At 44.5% G+C, this 18,113-nt stretch overlaps 1 protein-coding gene across 3 annotated transcripts in view; it reads left to right on the top strand.

The window, feature by feature from the left end:
* UNC13B (unc-13 homolog B) overlaps positions 1-14,840 on the top strand; it is a 194,986-nt gene extending 180,146 nt beyond the window's left edge. For 2 of the 3 annotated variants that reach the window (XM_035902676.1, XM_009647276.2), the window contains exons 34-39: positions 1,145-1,201; positions 6,047-6,127; positions 6,529-6,676; positions 12,014-12,106; positions 13,209-13,368; positions 14,555-14,840. In XM_035902676.1, coding sequence (XP_035758569.1) covers positions 1,145-1,201; positions 6,047-6,127; positions 6,529-6,676; positions 12,014-12,106; positions 13,209-13,368; positions 14,555-14,840 — 825 coding nt within the window. Of the gene's footprint in view, positions 1-1,144; positions 1,202-6,046; positions 6,128-6,528; positions 6,677-9,419; positions 9,477-12,013; positions 12,107-13,208; positions 13,369-14,554 lie in introns of all 3 variants that reach the window. The other variant, XM_035902675.1, reaches the window with a different exon arrangement.
* The last annotated feature ends 3,273 nt before the right edge of the window (positions 14,841-18,113 follow it).

An 18,113-nucleotide genomic window follows, 5' to 3' on the forward strand; every position in this document is an offset into this window, starting at 1 on the left:
CATTCCTGAGAGAGATAACAGAGGGGAGGTTCAGTTAGGGAAGAGGGGTCACCCATAGCTTTGGCTTGGTCCTAAAGCCCAAATCTGACTAGCCTAAGAAGGCTGAAGTGGAAGGCAAAGTTTCATTATATGGTAGATGCACAGTTCATAGCCAGAATCACAGTAGGCTGGGGGTTCATTCCAAGTGGAGTAATAGGCAGTTGTGACTTTTTTAAAGAAAAAGGCAAGATTTGTTGAATGAAAAGGAGCGAGGGGGAAGAAAATAAATTCCAGAGCATGCCATAAAGCATCTTTGTGAGAAGAAGCTGGAGAATTGTGTTGTCTGCTTTTGGCGTTCTCATTAAATTTTGGACTTAACTCCCCAGGCAAAAGGAATTTTACACAACAGACAAATGCTGTGGTGGGCAAAAGGAAAAATATCTTTGTTGTAACCATTGCAGAGAAAGTCTGTAAAAATCAATTACAATAGAGTGAAAGTGACTTGGAGCAAGATTTCCCATCACCGGGATTTATCTTCCCTTTTTGTTTCTTCATTGGTCATACTGCATCAGTAACCCACCATGGGGGAAGAAGAGCCATTGCCAAACTTTTGACATGTAAAGGTGATGCTGTACTTTATTTGCCGATCTCTTGCACGAAAATGGCTCAGATTCTGCTTTGTTTCTGATCTGGTGTATGCTTACCCCCACCCTGTTGGCTGGGCTCTGCTTCTATAGAGCGGTTGTCATCAGCTGTGTGATCTTTTGGGTTGGCCAGTCTTATGCCATCTTCATGTGTATTTAGACTTGGATTGAAAACTGGAGGAGTGCTTGCAGACAAAGCCAGTGCGCTGCCTTCACCCCCAGCCTGTGCAATCCACTTGAAGGCACATCCTATTTAAATGGGTGGCTGCTGTAAGCACGAGTGAACCTGTTAGCAGAATATTGTGCTCTGAACTAGCTCTTGATCTGGTATCCACTGAAATGCCAGATTTTATAGTAGGTAATAAACTGGCATGGAGTCAAGTTGTTGTGACTGGCCTTGGAGTGGTTATGCAAAGTTCTGTCTGTGAACTGACTTGACTTGCTCAGATGAAAAACATGCAAAGCTTGTTTATAATCTTTTCTCTTTTTTCCCCTTCTTTTCTAACTTCTTGCAATCATAGGGCACACAGTTGATTTTCAGTGCTGCTAAGGAACTGGGACACTTGTCAAAGTTGAAGGTATTGTTCTGCATGGCTTGTGTTAATGTCCATGTGTGGAAGTGTAGTAGCGCATAGCATGTCTTGTGCTTCCTCCAGTGGTTTGTCACTGAATGCAATTGCAGAGAAATGCTTGTAAATGCATTAAATGTGCTTTTAAATGCATTCTGCTAACATCAGTATTGTGTTTAACTGATACATTTTATTGCGGGTTTAATCATCGAAGTAGTTTCTCTTTTCTGTAGATACAGTGATCAGTTTGTATATCAATTTAAAATGAAAAAAAAAAAAAAAGTTTTCAGTATCTGGCCAGTTCCTCTGTATCCCCATATATAAAAGGGAGTCCCTTATGTGATCCTTATAGTGAGATACTGGTTGGAAAGATGATTGTGCTAGCTATTGATGAATTATATGCACTGTTACAAAAATAACTTGCTCATGGAAGAGAGCCTGTGTCTGTAAATTCCTTCTGCGTGGGCTCTCTTTACAGGCAAGCTGGCATTTAGCGTGAAGGCTATGTTGATGTGTTTTGACAGTGCATGACGTGACAGTGCATGACATGAGCATTACTAAGTGCACACCACCTCATCGTAAGCCAATCAAGCATTAATTCACTGGTCACGATGGGAATGGTATGAAAATAATCACGCCTTCCAACATTCAAACTGCGCTGTGTTGTGGTTTGACTTGTGCTACAAAGCAGGTACTGTGCAAGAGGAGGTCTAAACAGGAGGTGTCACAGTGCCTAAACGGCGCTGCAAGGGAGTTGGAGCGGAACGTGTACTCTGTCCTGGAGCGTGATCAGGGAAATCTTCCCACAGCAAGGACATTCTCCTTAAGTGATTAGTGCGATTTCAAAATGCTTTCATCTTTTCCCATAGTCTTTATATGACTGTCTATTTCCCTTGCCCAGCAGACAGACTTCACATACACACGTTTGTGAGCCAGGACAGCACAACAATTCAAGGCAGTGCTCATTAGCAATCCTAGTACGTGATCTGGACGTGCAGGTGTGTCATTAGATGCGTACGCTGTTCTCCAGCTGCATTCTGAGGCTGTTGCATAGCAGTCAGCAGTGACATAACATGAACTTCCAAGTGCGGTTCCTCAGGGGAATAGCTGTCACTTGTGCTGGGGGACAGCCCCGTGCACTCCCACAGCCAGGCTGTCCTCCCTGGTGACATCGTGGCTCCCAAGGATTGCGCTACCTCCGCTGCTTCCTGCGCTTACAGTGTTCTGTGTCACTTCCATGAGAGAAATGGGGGGAGAGAGGAGCTTTGTAGCCAGCCTGGGAGAGTGGGAGCTGGACCACACCCTCCAAATGTCACTCCCTTTTCCTGTGAGTATCCCCTTCCCCTTCCAAAAACATCAGCAAGGACCCAGCATTTGGAGGAAGAGAAGACATCCCTGCCTTGTACCTGCACTCTTGGTGTCAAAGAGAGAGAGCTCCGAATTCATGCTGTTTCTCCTCCCAGGTCACAAGGACAAGTTTGTGCTCAGAGGAGTGTGAGTTTCTGTGGCTTGCTTGCATTCTTGGGCATAGCTAATGACTTCCGGTGTTATCTTTTACTTCTGTGTTTTCTCATTACTGGAATTTCTTAATATGTACAAGGTGCCCTTTGCCAGGAGTGAGCTGGAAGCTTTGCTGGTTTCCATTCACACTGAAGGCCATCCCTCAGCAGCAGCCCATCTTCAGTTCAGTCCTGTAAAGCTTAACTTTGGTAACTCTGGGCTGCATTTTTAGAAATGAACGTAGTCATGCAAATCAGGCAAGCCCTGGTGTCTGTTCCAGCCTCTATTTGCATACCCACATATAGGACTACAGCAGCACAGGTACACAGGATTTTATATATGGCAAGAGCGCTGTACACAAGCGTGAAAGCACTCTGCCACCTGAATGCTGGAGGGCCTTTAGTTCAGACAGATGGTGTGAACCGACATTGCGTCCAAAAATTTCTAGAAGAGCAAAGGTATTGCGAGAGTGTAAATCATTTGAGTCTGTGTTAAGCATGGTGGATTTATTTTTTTTTTGGTCCTTTTGTTTTTGCAGGCACATACAAGCTAACAGGGGAGGCGTGAGTAAATGGCTCTTCAGAGTCCGTCTCCTATGCATTTTTCCAGTTCTGCTAAAAGCCTGGAAAAATTATGGGATGGATTTTAAGCTTTATTTTTCTTAAATAGAACAGGGGGAACAGAGCCCTAGTGAATCAGACAACTCAGCTGAAAACCGGGACTGACAGACCTGACAAGCACAGGTTCTCGTCCTGATGACAAATCAATTTCACAGTATGTTTTAAAATGCTCAGAAAACCAACCATAAACCTGGCAGCTTGGTGCCACAGATCTGCCTCCCATTTATTATCAAACTCTTTCTGCTGGGTTTGCTTAATAGCCGTCAGCTGGAGCAGGGAGCAGCAGCCTCCTCTCCCTTGCGCTGCCCCCGGTGTAACCAGCCGAGTTCTGACCGCGGAGGTTCTTCTGAAGGTACCTGTGGAGAACATAAGGATGAGTCCGATAGACCAGGAAATTTTTTTTTTTTTACTTCTTCTGCTTGAAGTAGCATAATTATTTGATGTAAATACTTGTGGCTTGCTCCTGGCTGGCAATCTGTAGCACCCTGTACAGTCCTTTATAGGAACAGTGTGGGATTTGCAGAGGGCAGGTACACAGGGTAACGACAGTCGTGGGCTCCTATGTGTGTAGGTGCAAGCATTACCAGTCCAGTCACTGGGTTATTTTTACATAATGTGTTGAAGTGAATGGCACTGGGAAACTCTCTTAGAAAGCAGTAACGCGTTGCTGTGTGATGACAGCATGGGCACCGGCAGGGTGACCCGCTCAGAGCGGTGCTGAATGAGCTCTTCAGGTGTTTAAGGGAAAAATGCTGACCACTTAGTTGCTGTTGCTGTGTGGGGGATCTGGCAGGCAGACCTAGCAAGTCATTTCAACAGATATGAAAGTCACTCTGCCTTGCGGACACAGCTACCCTGACTAAATTGGCCTCTCCCATGAACGTGGCCTTGGGCTCTGGCTGATTGTGCACTTAATCTGACTGTCAGAGAGAGAAAGACTGTTATACCCTCTGTGTACTGAAGTGTGAAGCCACATCATCTTCAATTGAATTACTCCCAGCTCATGAAGAAGAGGGAGGAGTGGTATTGCTCCCCTAAGGACAGCTCGTCATAACAGAAGCTATGTTTCAGCGAACAGAGTGCTGTGCCACTGCACTAGAATCATAGAATGTTTTGGGTTGGAAGGGACCCCTAGAGGTCATCCAACCCAACCCCCCTGCAGGGAGCAGGGACACCGCTAACTAGATCAGGTTGCTCAGAGCCCCATCCAACCTGGCCTGGAATGTTTCCAGGGATGGGGCCTCCACCACCTCTCTGGGCAACCTGTTCCAGTGTTTCACCACCCTCATTGTAAAGAATTTCTTCCTTATATCCAGTCTAAACCTACCCTGCTTCAGTTTAAAACCATCCCCCCTTGTCCTGTCACAGCTGGCCCTACTAAAAATGTTTTCCCCATCTTTCCTATAGGCCCCCTTTAAGTACACATACCTCCCCAGACCAGAGCAGCCTGTGTGGGGGAAACAGGCAAGTTGAGGCATGTCTCTAGTACTCAAGAAAGCATGGTGCAAACTTGTCTGAGGTACCGCTGCCTTGAGAGGCATCTTTGGTAGAGTTTAATGCAGCACTGTGCAAAGGTGCTAGCTAGATGTCTGTGAGAAGCGTGGCAAATGCCTAGCACTGCACCTAGACTGCAGTGAGCCTTGTTTCCATCAGCAGGAGATGGATCATGGTGGATAATGAATGGGAACAGCACCAGGCCAGTGTGAAGAAGCACCAGAATCACCAGGCTGCAAGATAGCCAGCAGGCTTATCAGCATGAAGCGTGCACAGGATGCCACACACTAGGCATGCTTTGCTCAAAGACAATTTAGTAGACACGTCTCCTGAAAAATGTCTCTTATCAGAGGTTATGACAGGTTTAAGGCAGGGATAAGTAGCCTTTGCTTCATTTGCCTGAATCTTTTTCATGAATGCTTCATCACCCAGGTTGCAGCCAGTCGGTGTGACACCCCAGCAGCTCAGAGTTAGAATCTGGGTTTTTGCAAAGCTTTTACTTCCTAAAATGTGCTGGTTTTCCCTGGGACCTAGACTAACCATCAGAGAGAAGGAGCTTAGTGAAATGCCAAAGGACAGCACATCCTTGTAGGCAGGCAGGAGTCTAACAGGGATACACTCCCACTGCAGGTAAGGGAATCCCTTCCTGAGGGATTCCAGGCACTTTGGTATTAGAGATGGTGGGTCTTAATGGGAACAGCTTCTTTTAGCAAAGATATTTTCTAGAGCGTGTTGCTTGTTTGTTTTTCTTCCTCTACACCAACAATATGACGAATTAGTGACCTTTGTAGATGGAAGAACTTAAAAAAATCCACAACCAACACCTAACAACATTGCCCAGTATCTGTTTCTCAGAATTCCTTGTGGTGGAATTTGAGAGTTTTGTGGTGTTTTGAGAGTTTTGTTGTGGCTGGTCTAGAATGACAGGGGTTGCAAGCAGACTTCTGTTTGGGTTTTCTGAGAGACAAACTATGATTTTATATTTTCATTTATCTCTGTCCAGTTCCTTTGCTTATTTCTCTCTTCTGTGCCTGCAAGAAACAGAGAAAGTGAGTTTATTTTCAAGTTAAGCTGTAATAAATGACTCTGAGAGACTCCATTAAGTGTTCCTTAAACAGCTGAATTAATGCTGTGGCCATGTAGCCACAGCATGAATCCAGAGAAAGAGGTGATACTGGGGACTCCGTTTCCTTTAGTCTCTGACAGCATACTCATGTCAAATATAATTTTTTTTTTGCAGGATCATATGGTGAGAGAAGAAACCAGGAGTCTCACTCCAAAGCAGTGTGCTGTTTTGGATCTGGCACTGGATACTATCAAAGTGAGTGATTCCATTTCTGCCTCTGTCATCCCCTTGCTCCATCCCCAAATACTATTTGGGAGGATAGTGCCTGTCCCAGTTGAGGAGATGGCAGGAGTCTTGTTGCTGCTGTTACAGTGATAATGGCACTAAGCGAGTGATACTGCCATGTTTGTGCAAACCTGAATAGGCTCAGGTGACTGGCATGTGCTGGGAGCCAGCATATTTATATTTACATGCTTTGAAAGAGGAAAGCCATGAGCAGTGGGCATCAGTTGGTCTAAGAGCTGGATTTCCAGTACAGAAGCTGTTCAGTGAAATTTTCCCTGGCTCTTTCCCATCCGCACGCACAATAGCCCATAAATGTTGGTTGCTGGCTGCAATTCTTCCTCAGTATTTTTCCTCTTTCTTTTTACTCTTAGCAATATTTCCATGCTGGCGGGAATGGTCTGAAGAAAACCTTCTTGGAGAAGAGTCCAGACCTGCAGTCACTTCGATATGCTCTCTCTCTCTACACTCAGACCACAGACACTCTCATAAAAACCTTTGTCCAGACTCAGACAGCTCAGGGTAAGACTCTTTTGTGTTGTTGGCAAAGTTGAAAGGAGCGATCTGCTCTGTTCGTAATTGCTTTGTCTTGTACTGCCAGTTCGTAGAGTGCTTTTGGCAGTAGCATTTCTGGGAGCGTGACAGTTCAGAGCTTTCGAAACTGGGAAGGAGGAAAAGGAGGTTATTTCCTGCTCAACGACTACATTTTGAGAGAGCAGAAATACATGAAATACAAGTCCTGGGGTGTCTGTGGTCTTTTTTTTCTGCAATCCTCAATTTAACAGTCACGTTTCATGAATTAAAGTGGATGGGTGACTTACGTGAAATTTGGAGTGTTTGTACCGAGACTTCCACAGTGGTGAGAGAGACCATTTCAGCGAGACGCCGGGGAGAAGTGAGTCGGTGCCTGTGTCCCAGGCCGGCTGCCAGCAGCCCGCCTAGGTCTGACCAAGGCTGATCGACAGCGATGTGACGAGTCACAGAGCCACACGCTGCCTGCAAAGGGAAAAGTCTGTCAAGAGAGTAACAAAAGCAGTGTTTTGTCTGCAGCCAGTACAGGGTACGCGCAAGCCCGATGATTACCATTCACCACAGCCTATTAGTAAGCTGCTGGGGTGCGTCACTAGAGTTCTTCGGTAGCTCTCTGGGAAGGCACGATTGTGCTGCTGTTTCATTGATTTGGAAGGGGTAAACAGTTAATTGTCTCTATCTTTCATTGCTTTCATGTAAACATCTCCAGGCTGTTGTAGAGAATAATTTGGTCTGTAGTCAGGGACCTTCGCTGCCTATGAATCTCATTTGTCTCAGGAAGAGAGGACAGATGCTATTAGAGGTTAGGTCAAAACTGAAACTCATGCTTTGAGGCTGTTTAAATACAAGCCTCATTGGGCTTGTAGCATTGGGCTACTACCTTTCAGCAGCAGAAGTCATACAACTCCATGGGGGTGTCTTTCTGCCGCGTTTTTGCTTGGGGTCCTTTTTCCTTTAATCTTTCCAAGCCTATGAGAGCTGGCAACCCCACAGACTGCACAAACTCTGTCACACTGAGCCCTGAAACCAAAGGGAAAGCACTCCCAGGCCAACACACTTTTTCCTCATGTGCAAATGAGACTACTTGATGCTGGCATTCCCCAACCAGTGCAGAAAGTACTGAGAACTCTTGAGCAAAAAAAGGTTTGGTTGTAAAGTTTTAAAGTGAAAAGTTTAGTGTAGTTTTGAAGGGACTGAATCATCCCTGCCTTTAGCAGCATGATATAATCTTGCTTAGGCTGAAATATACTGCATTAGAACACTGAAGTTAACTAAAGAGTGGATTTGAGAGAATGGTCCTATAGCTGTGTCCCAGCAGAGCAACGATGACATCCAGTGGCCAGACAGGTCAAGGACTGCTACATTCACAGGGGACTCCGGGAACTTGGCTGTTGCTGTTAGAGTTGTACGAACACTTTTTGACTGGGAACTTGCATGTACAGTGGTTTTTCAATCTTTGCTGTTCTACGGCAAATGTTTCCCATTATATATCCAGACCGTGAATTGAAGCTAGTTTTTTTTATGTGGATCCTGTTATGTTGTCGTGATGAGTCAAGATACAAGGATGTGTGCAGCGCTGCTGTTCTGCACTCCATACTACAGTCAGGAGTGTTTAAAGTTAGAGGAAGAAGATGCTCCGTTGAAGTTGCAAAGTGGCAAATTCAAAGTTGATAGGAGGAAGCAGCTTCATGCGATGCATGATTTGACTGTAAAACTCCACTGAGGGTGAGTGTTTAGTAGATGCACAAAGAGAATTGAACATAATCTGCGAGCAGCAGCAGTATACAGCATTGCTGCCGAAGTGTGTGTGTGGTGGGTGGTTTGGTTTTTTTTAAGAAGCTTAGAAAGAATTAAGCTCTAGTTTTAGGACATAAGATGTACTCGTTGCGAGGTCATTGATTATATCTCATAGCTGACTGATGACATTTTTTTGTGGCTCTCTGAGACACTTTAGGAGACAGGTACTGGGCATGGTGGGCCACTGAACTGGTCCAAATCAGCATCTTCTACATTAGTAGGCTTGAGATTTTTGGACCCTGTTCAGGGACAAAAGACTGGAGCTATGCCACCTATATCTGTAGGATCAATAAGGGAATATCTCGAAGAAAGGCATGACTTGCTCCTGAGATTGAGGCTAGGAAAGGATATTGGTTACATACACTTCTCAGTAACCCTCATTGGTAGATTGGTTTAGAGACCTGCACAGGCGTTGGAGGGACAGAAGGGACAGTACTAGAATTTACAGCTGGCATCTGCTTACCAGAGCTGTCTGACTGATGTTTGCCTTTGCATGAGTCAAGGTTCCCACAAGCCTATAGGAGGAAATGGCCGCATGCAAAACTATTTAAATGCTGACTGTTTGCCTCTCTTACTTCACTGCTCAATGGTTGCATCTTCCAGTTTGTGAGGTATCTGTTGCCCTCGTTTTCTTACTGAGCCGGCTTCCATAGCGGTATGCCATTAAATGTTTGCTCTGCAAAGTTGGGTCAGGGCTTGCAATTTAGTTATGCCAGCACCAATTCTGTTCTTGTTTTAAACCAGACAATCCCTTACTCACAGACAGCCTTGCTCTCCGAAGCCTGTGTTGGTGCAGAAGATCTAAGAGGATATTTTGTCTGTTAAGAGCTAGAATATTTGTCTTGTATTTGTTTAACTGACACCGCTAATTGGATTGTAATTCACACTATTCTCTCTTTATCCTGCTTGCTTCTTGCCTTTTGAATTCATGTCTCAGTGCATGATGGGAAAGGTATTAGGTTTACCGCTAATGAGGATGTTCTTCCTGATAAGGGTATGTTCACGACTAATGTTGTTACCATAACAACATTAGCCAACTGCCTTGCTTTTGAAGTCATCTTGCCCATGCTCAGAAACCTTTTCCAGAGACCCGTTCCTCATAGCTCCCTGTAGAAGTGAACTTTCACCGAATGCTTGCATCCCACAAATGGAGCCACGGGTTGCACGGTGTAGAATTCTGTACCCTGCCTGAGACCCTGTCCCCAAGCTTGAGATTTATTCATGGGATGTGAAAGCTGTCTCAAAAATGGACTGTTCTGAGAGATGCTATGGACTTGTTCCCCTACCCTTTACCATGGGCTATGTATTGCTGTTTCAAGTCCTAGACTTGCATGCATATGGTCTGCTGAAATGGGCTACTGTAATACATGGTAATGTCTGATATGCACTCCAAGTTATGGCCGAGCTTGAAACATCTGGCTTAAAGGGGGGTAGCTAAAAGTCAGGGTGCTCAGGAGAGACCTAAAAAATTAAGTTTTGTTCTGTTTTATCTCTCAATTTATTTTCTGCTGTCCAAAGTCTTTTTGTTATCTTAGGTGACATACATCTGTAACACATTGCATGAGCTCAGTTCTGCAGTTTCACCTTCCAGTATCGCAATACCAATGAAACTTTCATGTCAAGATTTACATCTGCTTGTCACTAAATGTGCAAGTATGTGTAACATGTATACACAGTTGTACATGATCAGAATATTTTTCAGTGGTCATCTACAAAGTGGGGTTTTGTCTCTAACGTTTCAGTTAATAGAAAAAGATTTTTGTATGAAAAGACAAGAATGAAGGTAGAACAAAAAAAAAAAAAAAGAAAATCTAAATTTTGTCTCCCTCAGAGGTAATGGGATGATTGCACTGTCATTCCTCTGAAGCATCAGTGTCTTCTTTATAACCTATTAACTACACTAAAGATAATAAAATGAAGACCTCAGTGTTTGGCAGTTGATGTTTTTGCAGATGTTACCGAATAAAATTGTTATATACTGTTTGTAATCTTGTCTGTTCCCGTGGAAAATGCCAACAGTGTGACAGACCCGCACCATTAGATGGGTCAGGTCAATAATTAAGCCTACCAATTTTAAAGTTCTGTGCTTATATACAGAAAAGAAGGAACACTGCCCTTCTAAGTGGGGAGAAAACGGTACATTCAAGATCATGTACAAATGTTACAGCCGAGAGGCTGTTTATTGTACTCGGGTCAAGAATTGGAATCTACCTTAAGATAATAATTTGCGGTTCTGTTATGTTTGCTCAGATACTCTTACTTGTATATTAATGTGACTTTCACTGCCTACAGTTCTGTGCCATGTAATTCCCTTCAGAGAATTGCACAGATTAGCTCTCAACCTCTTGGTTTTTAAATGAGTGTTTTTGCTGCCTGCAGACTGTTCTTGTGAAAGTTGACGTGTTAGATCTATCTAATCAAAATGTTTGTTTAATGGTATCCTTCAAGCTCCTTATCTTGAATTTCAAATGCAGCAATTCTTTCACTTAGTGATGTGTCTTAGCCTCAAAATTGATAAAATAATACTGCTGTTCATAGGTACCCAGTTACCCTGCAGGTATCCCAGTTACAACAGCATTGCTAATTGTCAACCTCAGATCAGAAAGTTATCAAAGAGAAAGGAAAATCAATCTCACTATCTTACCAAAGACTTAATTTTCATTTTGCAAAGCAGTCTTTTTCTGCAATTTACATGACATCTTGACTTTCCTACCCAGAAAAATGTCATTTCCATACATCGCATGATAATTATGATTAAAAGTTTGAAAGTTGAAAACATCATAATACATGAATTGTAAGGTTTATGAGATCTTCTGCCTCTGTTACAACATGTTATCTTTTCCTCCGTTGAAGCTGCATCTTGTTTTCTCCCTGGCTGATTGATGAAGGGAAATAAGTATGCAAATTGTGAGTGCTTCTCCCTCATCATTTTTGGTGCACAACACTGAAGGGATTCTCATTATCCTCTGAAGGGAAGCAGATAGGCAGTCAGGATGGCGACTTTTATCTGATGTAGGACATTGAAAAAGTTTCATGGAGGGTGAGACTGCACTATGGCTCAGTGCAAATCACTAACATCTTCGTCCTTTTTTTTCCTCTAAACTTTCTCTCTGGTGTGGTGGTGGTGTTGTTTTGTTGGGGTTTTTGTTCTCCCTTCTTCCCTGAGTGGACAGGAATGCTGGTGCCCACCACTGGAATGCCTGCATGTGCACACAATAGCTTGGCAGGAATCTCTGAAAAGTCCTTGCTCTCCGTGAGAGTCCATTGTCAAGCTTTAGGTCTCTTAAATTCTTTTAAAATTCTCACTAGTGTTCTCAACAGGATGCAATCTTTATGGTGGATTGCAAAAAACATTAGTGTTTTATGCGTGTTGGGCATGCAAGCCTGATGTTATTTTGCATTAATGTTACATTATTGATGTTGACTGAAAAGCTGGCTGTGGAAGGTGTACTGTGAAAACGCTATTGCCTTGGGGGCCAATAAACAATAATCCCTGTGTGCACTGGGGGGGTGTCAATTTTCTCCAAACAGGCTCTGGTGTGGATGATCCTGTGGGTGAAGTGTCCATACAGATCGACCTGTATACCCACCCAGGAACCGGTGAACACAAGGTCACAGTGAAAGGTACGGCAAAGCATGTGTTACGGCTCAGGCTCTCTGACTGTGCCGAGTCAAATCTCCAGTTGGCAGTCATTATATTTCTGTGTTAGCTCATGTGATGTGAATCCAGAGTTGTTTCCTCTGTTTCACATCAGAAACATGTAGAGAAACACTAAATGAGCTTGTCCAGTCCAGCCAGTGACATGGCAATGTATAGTCCAGTTGGGTTTTGGCAACGATACATGAAGTAAACAAGAATCAGATGATGGCTCTAACCAGACACCACAGTTTAGTGTGTGCTGCAGAGAGAACAGGGCAGCGTGACAAGGCAATGTTGCGAAATTGCTCAGTGTAAACCAAGAGACTGCAGAGCCAGTAAGAGTTCAGAGGCTTCACTCCCCCATCCTGAAGGCCACGCTGGCCTCTGAAGAGCTGGTCTGAAAATAACCGAAGCAGTGATTCATCCCAGGCTTCCTCTTCCTCCTTAGTCTCCCTTGCTCGAATACAGCATATTTAACTACTTTAATTTCCTCTATAGATTTATATAAACAGCTCTTCAGGCCTCTCTTCTTCTGGCTAAATCTACGCTGCAATGCAAAAACTGATTTTCAGATCTATTTCCTGAGCTTCAGTCTACTCCCTGCAGTGACCTGAAAGAGGATGAGAATTAAAGAGCTAATAATTCTGGGTTCTGGAACCACCCACAGCTTATGGGCTTTGTTTGTCTTACCTGCAGTCTCATTTTCCTTTTGGAAAAGTCCCCCAAAATGCCCCTTTTTTTTCTCGTCCCACGCATAATGTAGAGTTAAGCACTGAACTGGCAGGGCAGCCTGCCTGGAGCTGCATGAATGCCTGGGGTTTTTGACTTAATTTCTTGACTATCCATACGGCAAAAGCTAAGTGCTGTCCCAAGCATTAAATTCCCTTTACAGAACTTAAACTAGAGCAAAACAGTGTATCTTCATATTACAAAAAAGTCCTGCCCGTGTGTGTTGGGACACTCGCCTGTTTTAAGTTGGACTTACTCCACTGAAACAACAAATTGAAAGCAGAATGGAAAGGTGTCCAGAGCAATGGGAACAAATGGGTATTTACTGTAAACCAATTTGTGACTCTCTTTTTCCAGTTGTGGCAGCCAACGACCTGAAGTGGCAAACGTCTGGCATGTTCCGTCCATTCGTTGAAATCACCATGATTGGGCCCCACCAGAGTGACAAGAAGAGGAAATTCACAACCAAGTCAAAGAGCAACAACTGGGCTCCCAAATACAATGAAACCTTTCACTTGTAAGTGTGAAAAGTGCCCGGGGGATCTGACGAGGCAAGTGCAGATGCAGAGGATGGATACAGTTTTCCAGTGTCCACGAACAGCCTGCTCAAGGCCCCAGAGAGCGCTTGAAGCAGTAGCTTGGCCAAGTGCTTGGTGTCCTGGCAGGAAAAGCTAGATTATGGGAGTTCTTGCTGTGGGTGGGATGCTGAGGTCTGTTCTATACCAGCAGTGTCCTTTGGCTACCTTCTGAAACACATTGTTTGTCCTCTCAACATATTTTACTGTGCTCCATCATTTTAATGAACTGTGTGTCTTTTATTGATAGAGTTGAGGCTAAAAGTTCATTACATATTTTTAGTTCTTTTAATCTGTGTTTTTATCCCAACTTGACCTGTGGGACAAGCTTTCTGAGCTTGTTTGCAAGGATACAGCCATGGGAACTGGTAGTCAGCTGCACTGCTAAAATCACAGTCTTTCTCAACACAGAGTATTGAGCTGCTCTTATTTGGCTTTCGTTATTACAGAGGTTTCTTCCTTCTTGGAAGGTTCAACATAGGGAGGTGCAGACCAGTGCTCACCCGGCCGTACACTCAGAATGAGAGGAGAAGAGAGGACCAGCAAAAGGCTGTAAACATCTGGGGGCAGAGGGACTGGCCGTGCAATTTTTCTTTGATGTGAGGAAAGGCAGGCTTCCTCTAAAGGGACTTTGTCCCTTCTTAAAAATTCTTTTAATTTTAGAAACATCAGAAAGGTTGGGGATGTATTTTTATTAGCTTTTGCTTTAATGGAAGGTTCTGAATCTTTAACAAAGGTTTCATCTAATTAAAATATTAATTGCTGAAATGAAGCAACCCTGAACAGAAGTGGCAATGTTCAAAGTCATGTGAGTTAAAAATCAATTAGCATGGCTTTAATGTTCTCTGCTCCTCACATTTCGCAGTTTAACACATGCACACATGCAAAGGCAGCTTGGTAAGGATTGTTTGTTTTTTATGTAGCCAGGTTGTCTTTATCAGCCGTGAAACACCAAAAATGCCCATATGCCATAGGTTTTCCTCCTCCCTCTCTGACCAGGGTTTTTCTGTAGATATGGGTTTTCTGTGGCTCATCTAGGCACTCTGTGGTCAGCTGCCAGCACCTTTATTTTGCAGAGGAATTTATATGTTCTGAGAAGCTGCAAGTAAACCTGTGTGTGTTTTTCAGCATCCTGGGGAATGAAGATGGTCCTGATGCCTACGAGCTCCAAGTCTGTGTGAAGGACTACTGCTTTGCTCGGGAGGACCGGGTACTGGGGATAGCAGTGATGCAGCTCAGAGACATAGCAGACAAAGGAAGCTGTGCTTGCTGGTGCCCCCTCGGGCGCAGGATTCACATGGATGAGACTGGACTTACGGTCCTGAGGATTCTCTCTCAAAGAACCAATGATGAAGTTGCCAGAGAATTTGTAAAGTTGAAATCTGAGTCCCGCTCCACCGAGGAGGGCACTTGAGCTGAGCTGTGTAATGTTCACTTTTCTCTTCTGCCTTGTGCCAATATGTGCAAGTGTTCAGCAATTCTCTTTTATTAATTACAAAAGGTTTTTTTCATGTTGTCTTTGTCAGCTCCAATAGCGCACGTGTGCTGTACAGGAAACAAATCCATCAATCTGATGTGAATTATTTATTTTTTAGTAGCTGGGTAAGAAACCATAGAGAATGAGACAATCTCTTCTTATTTAAGATGCAAATTCTGCTTTGTGTATATAAATTATTTTATATTGGAGGCTGGGTATGCTGGGTTTTGTTGATATGCAGCACTGTGATTTTATCCTCTGAAGTTGGCAGACGTTAAAAAGGTTCTACATAATCAGGCTACGATACAAACACACAACTGTGTGGAAATTGGGAGAAGAAGAATGATTTGGGGGCTTGGCAAAGCACAGTTCTCTCTCATTGAGTTCGTGTCCTGTGGAGCTGCCAGGGGATGTTCTGGCCCAGATCATACCAATGTCCCAACGTGATACGCAGACACCTCGATGTCTGCTCAAAAAAGAAGTTGCAACTTGCTCTGAAGATGCACATCAAATGAATGTATGACCATGGATGTGCTGCCGTGAGCATGGGCGAGACCAGTGGGACAAGTGCAGAGGGGCCTAAGATCTCATAGCCAAAAGCTGCAAAGGCAACACGCCGGGAGCAGGCTGCAGCTGCCCTGCCGCTGTAATTAGATGGTGTGTCTCGGAGAATATAAATCCCCACGTGCTGCTGGGAATCCTGCATCACCACGGGGGTGCTGTAAGCTGCTGAACTCCGCAAGTCACACTTAGGCTGCCGTGACTGACACGGTAAGGAAGGGAACAACACTAGAGCCGTGACAAGTAACATGGCTGCTATGTACTCTTTCCACTTCGATATTCTTCTGTTAGTTTTTTGACATAGGATTAGGTAATTTAATACTTGCAGGCTTTCTGTAGCATTTTGTTACCCTGGAGTAGCTGAGACCATTCCTCACTATGAACCTGGAGATGATGGCTCACTTGGGAGAGGGCAACACGTCTCCCGTCTGCAAGCACCCAGTCTGGAGTGCTGGTCAAGGGGCAGCAGGTCCGTGCAGTTCTGATCTTGAAGTCGCTGTTGGCCGTGCTGCTGTTGATCCATGCTGATTGTCATTAATCTGTGATTTAGCGATACCATTGAAAATATTTTTGCACTGTCTTAAAGAAGCATCCTGGTTTCGTTTTCTTGCAAAACGAAACTCGGTCCTGAGGAAGGTGATTGCAGGGAGGTCAGAATTTCTGGCTGGAAATTCATAAGCAGGAAGGTCTGAAGTAGTGATTGCACCTGAGATGTGTTTGTTAGAGGGTCTATAGTGTTTTGGGGATTTTTTTGCTATTTCCAGCTGCCCTTATACTCTGGAAAATGCAGCTGGAACAAGCCCATAAAGTACTGTAATACTGTCAATAAATTAAAGAACTGCATATTGAATGACTTTTATTTTTACTTTTTTTTCTATTTTCTCTGACATTTATACGGCTATATGATAAACTTCTGTATTTCATGGGCCTGCTCGTAGAGTTCTGAGACGGCACATCTGCTTTGTTCGTGTCCATGGTGTATTATAGTAGTGCTCTTCAAAACTCCACGCTATTTGTCATGATTTTGAATCATTGTACGTGCCATTGTTATGAGAACTGTTAGAACAGTCTTTAATAAACTCTTTTAGCAGCACTTGGAGTCGTCTCTTAAATCATAGAATCATAGAATCGTTTAGGTTGGAAAAGACCTCTAAGATCACCCATTCCAACTGTTCCCCTAACCCTGCCATCCCACCACTAAACCATGTCCCTAAGCACCTCATCTGCCCACCTTTTAAATACCTCCAGGGATGGGGACTCCACCACTTCCCTGGGCAGCCCGGTCCAGTGTCTGACAACCCTTTGGGTGAAGAAATTTTTCCTAGTGTCCAACCTAAACCTGCCCTGACGCAACTTGGGGCCATTTCCCCTCGTCCTATTGCCTGTTCCCTCGGAACAGAGCCTGACCCCTGCCCCGTCTCCCCCCTCCTGTCAGGCAGCTGTAGGGAGCCATAAGGGCTCCCCTCAGCCTCCACTTCTCCAGGCTGAGCACCCCCAGCTCCCTCAGCTGCTACCCATCAGCCTTGGGCTCCAGACCCCTCACCAGCTTCGTTGCCCTTCTCTGGACACGCTCCAGCCCCTCAATGTCCTTCTGGGAGGGAGGGGCCCAACACTGATCACAGCATTCGAGGTGCAGCCTCACCAGTGCCCAGGACAGGGGCACGGTCACTGCCCTGCTCCTGCTGGCCACACTATTCCTGATACAAGCCAGGGTGCTGTTGGCCCTCTTGAAGTGCAACTGTAATTGGATTTGCTAAATCACATAGGATGGAATCATTACTGCATCTTTGTAAATTACTCCTGTTTAGTATGCAGCTATTTCCTTGGTTCTGTATATGCCCAGCAAGGGTTAAGAGTTGGACAATTCCACCCTCCTCCATGGTGCCTCTGTCTTTGACATCTTTCCCTGAAGTTCTCGGCTGCTGCTAACACACTGAGACATCACAGACAAGCACAGAGAACAACTTACTTCCTTTTCTTCTCCTATCTTGCCTTTAAGTCAAGTTTCCTTTGTGCTCTGGTAGCCTCCTGGAGGTGCTGAATGGAGAGACTTGGGCAGGCAGTAGGATACTCCACAGGTAACATGGAGAAAAGCAATTACATACCAAACTTGGTTCATAGCTTTCAGTCTCATATGAGCATTAGTACTCTGTCAATAGTATTGAGATGAGGGAGTAAACCTTGATGCCAGGTAAACTACTCCCCCTCTTCATTTTTGGGGGATGCTGCCAGTTTCCAGCAGAGAAGCTCAAATAACTCAGAGTTACATTTCATGGTAATGTGATGTGGTTCTATGAATCTCTGTGATCCGAGAGGCAATTTTTTTCCTTAGGTAACATGCTCTGCAATGCGAGTGACTTGGTGAACTCACAATCCAGCTTGTAGCTGTATTTCTGTTTCTGGCTTTGTCATGGGGAAGGTACTGAGCTTGGTGGCATAGCCCATGTGGCGTGTTGTTTAAAGCTCGACTTTGAAGCCCCGCTTCATTACCAAGGTAGGTGGCACACGGGTTTCCAGCTCGTTGTTATGCCCGCTTGCCGTCACTTCAGCGAGCGCTGCAGTGGAGAGAAACCAGCAAAGAGCTATTGGAAAGGGAAGGGCTGTCTGTAACCACGGGGAAGAGGCCTGGGCAGGTCAAGAGTTTTGGCT

The sequence above is a fragment of the Egretta garzetta genome, unplaced genomic scaffold, assembly GCF_000687185.1.
Source record: "Egretta garzetta isolate BGI_Z169 unplaced genomic scaffold, ASM68718v1 scaffold59, whole genome shotgun sequence".
In the NCBI taxonomy this organism is placed as follows: Eukaryota; Metazoa; Chordata; class Aves; order Pelecaniformes; family Ardeidae; genus Egretta; species Egretta garzetta.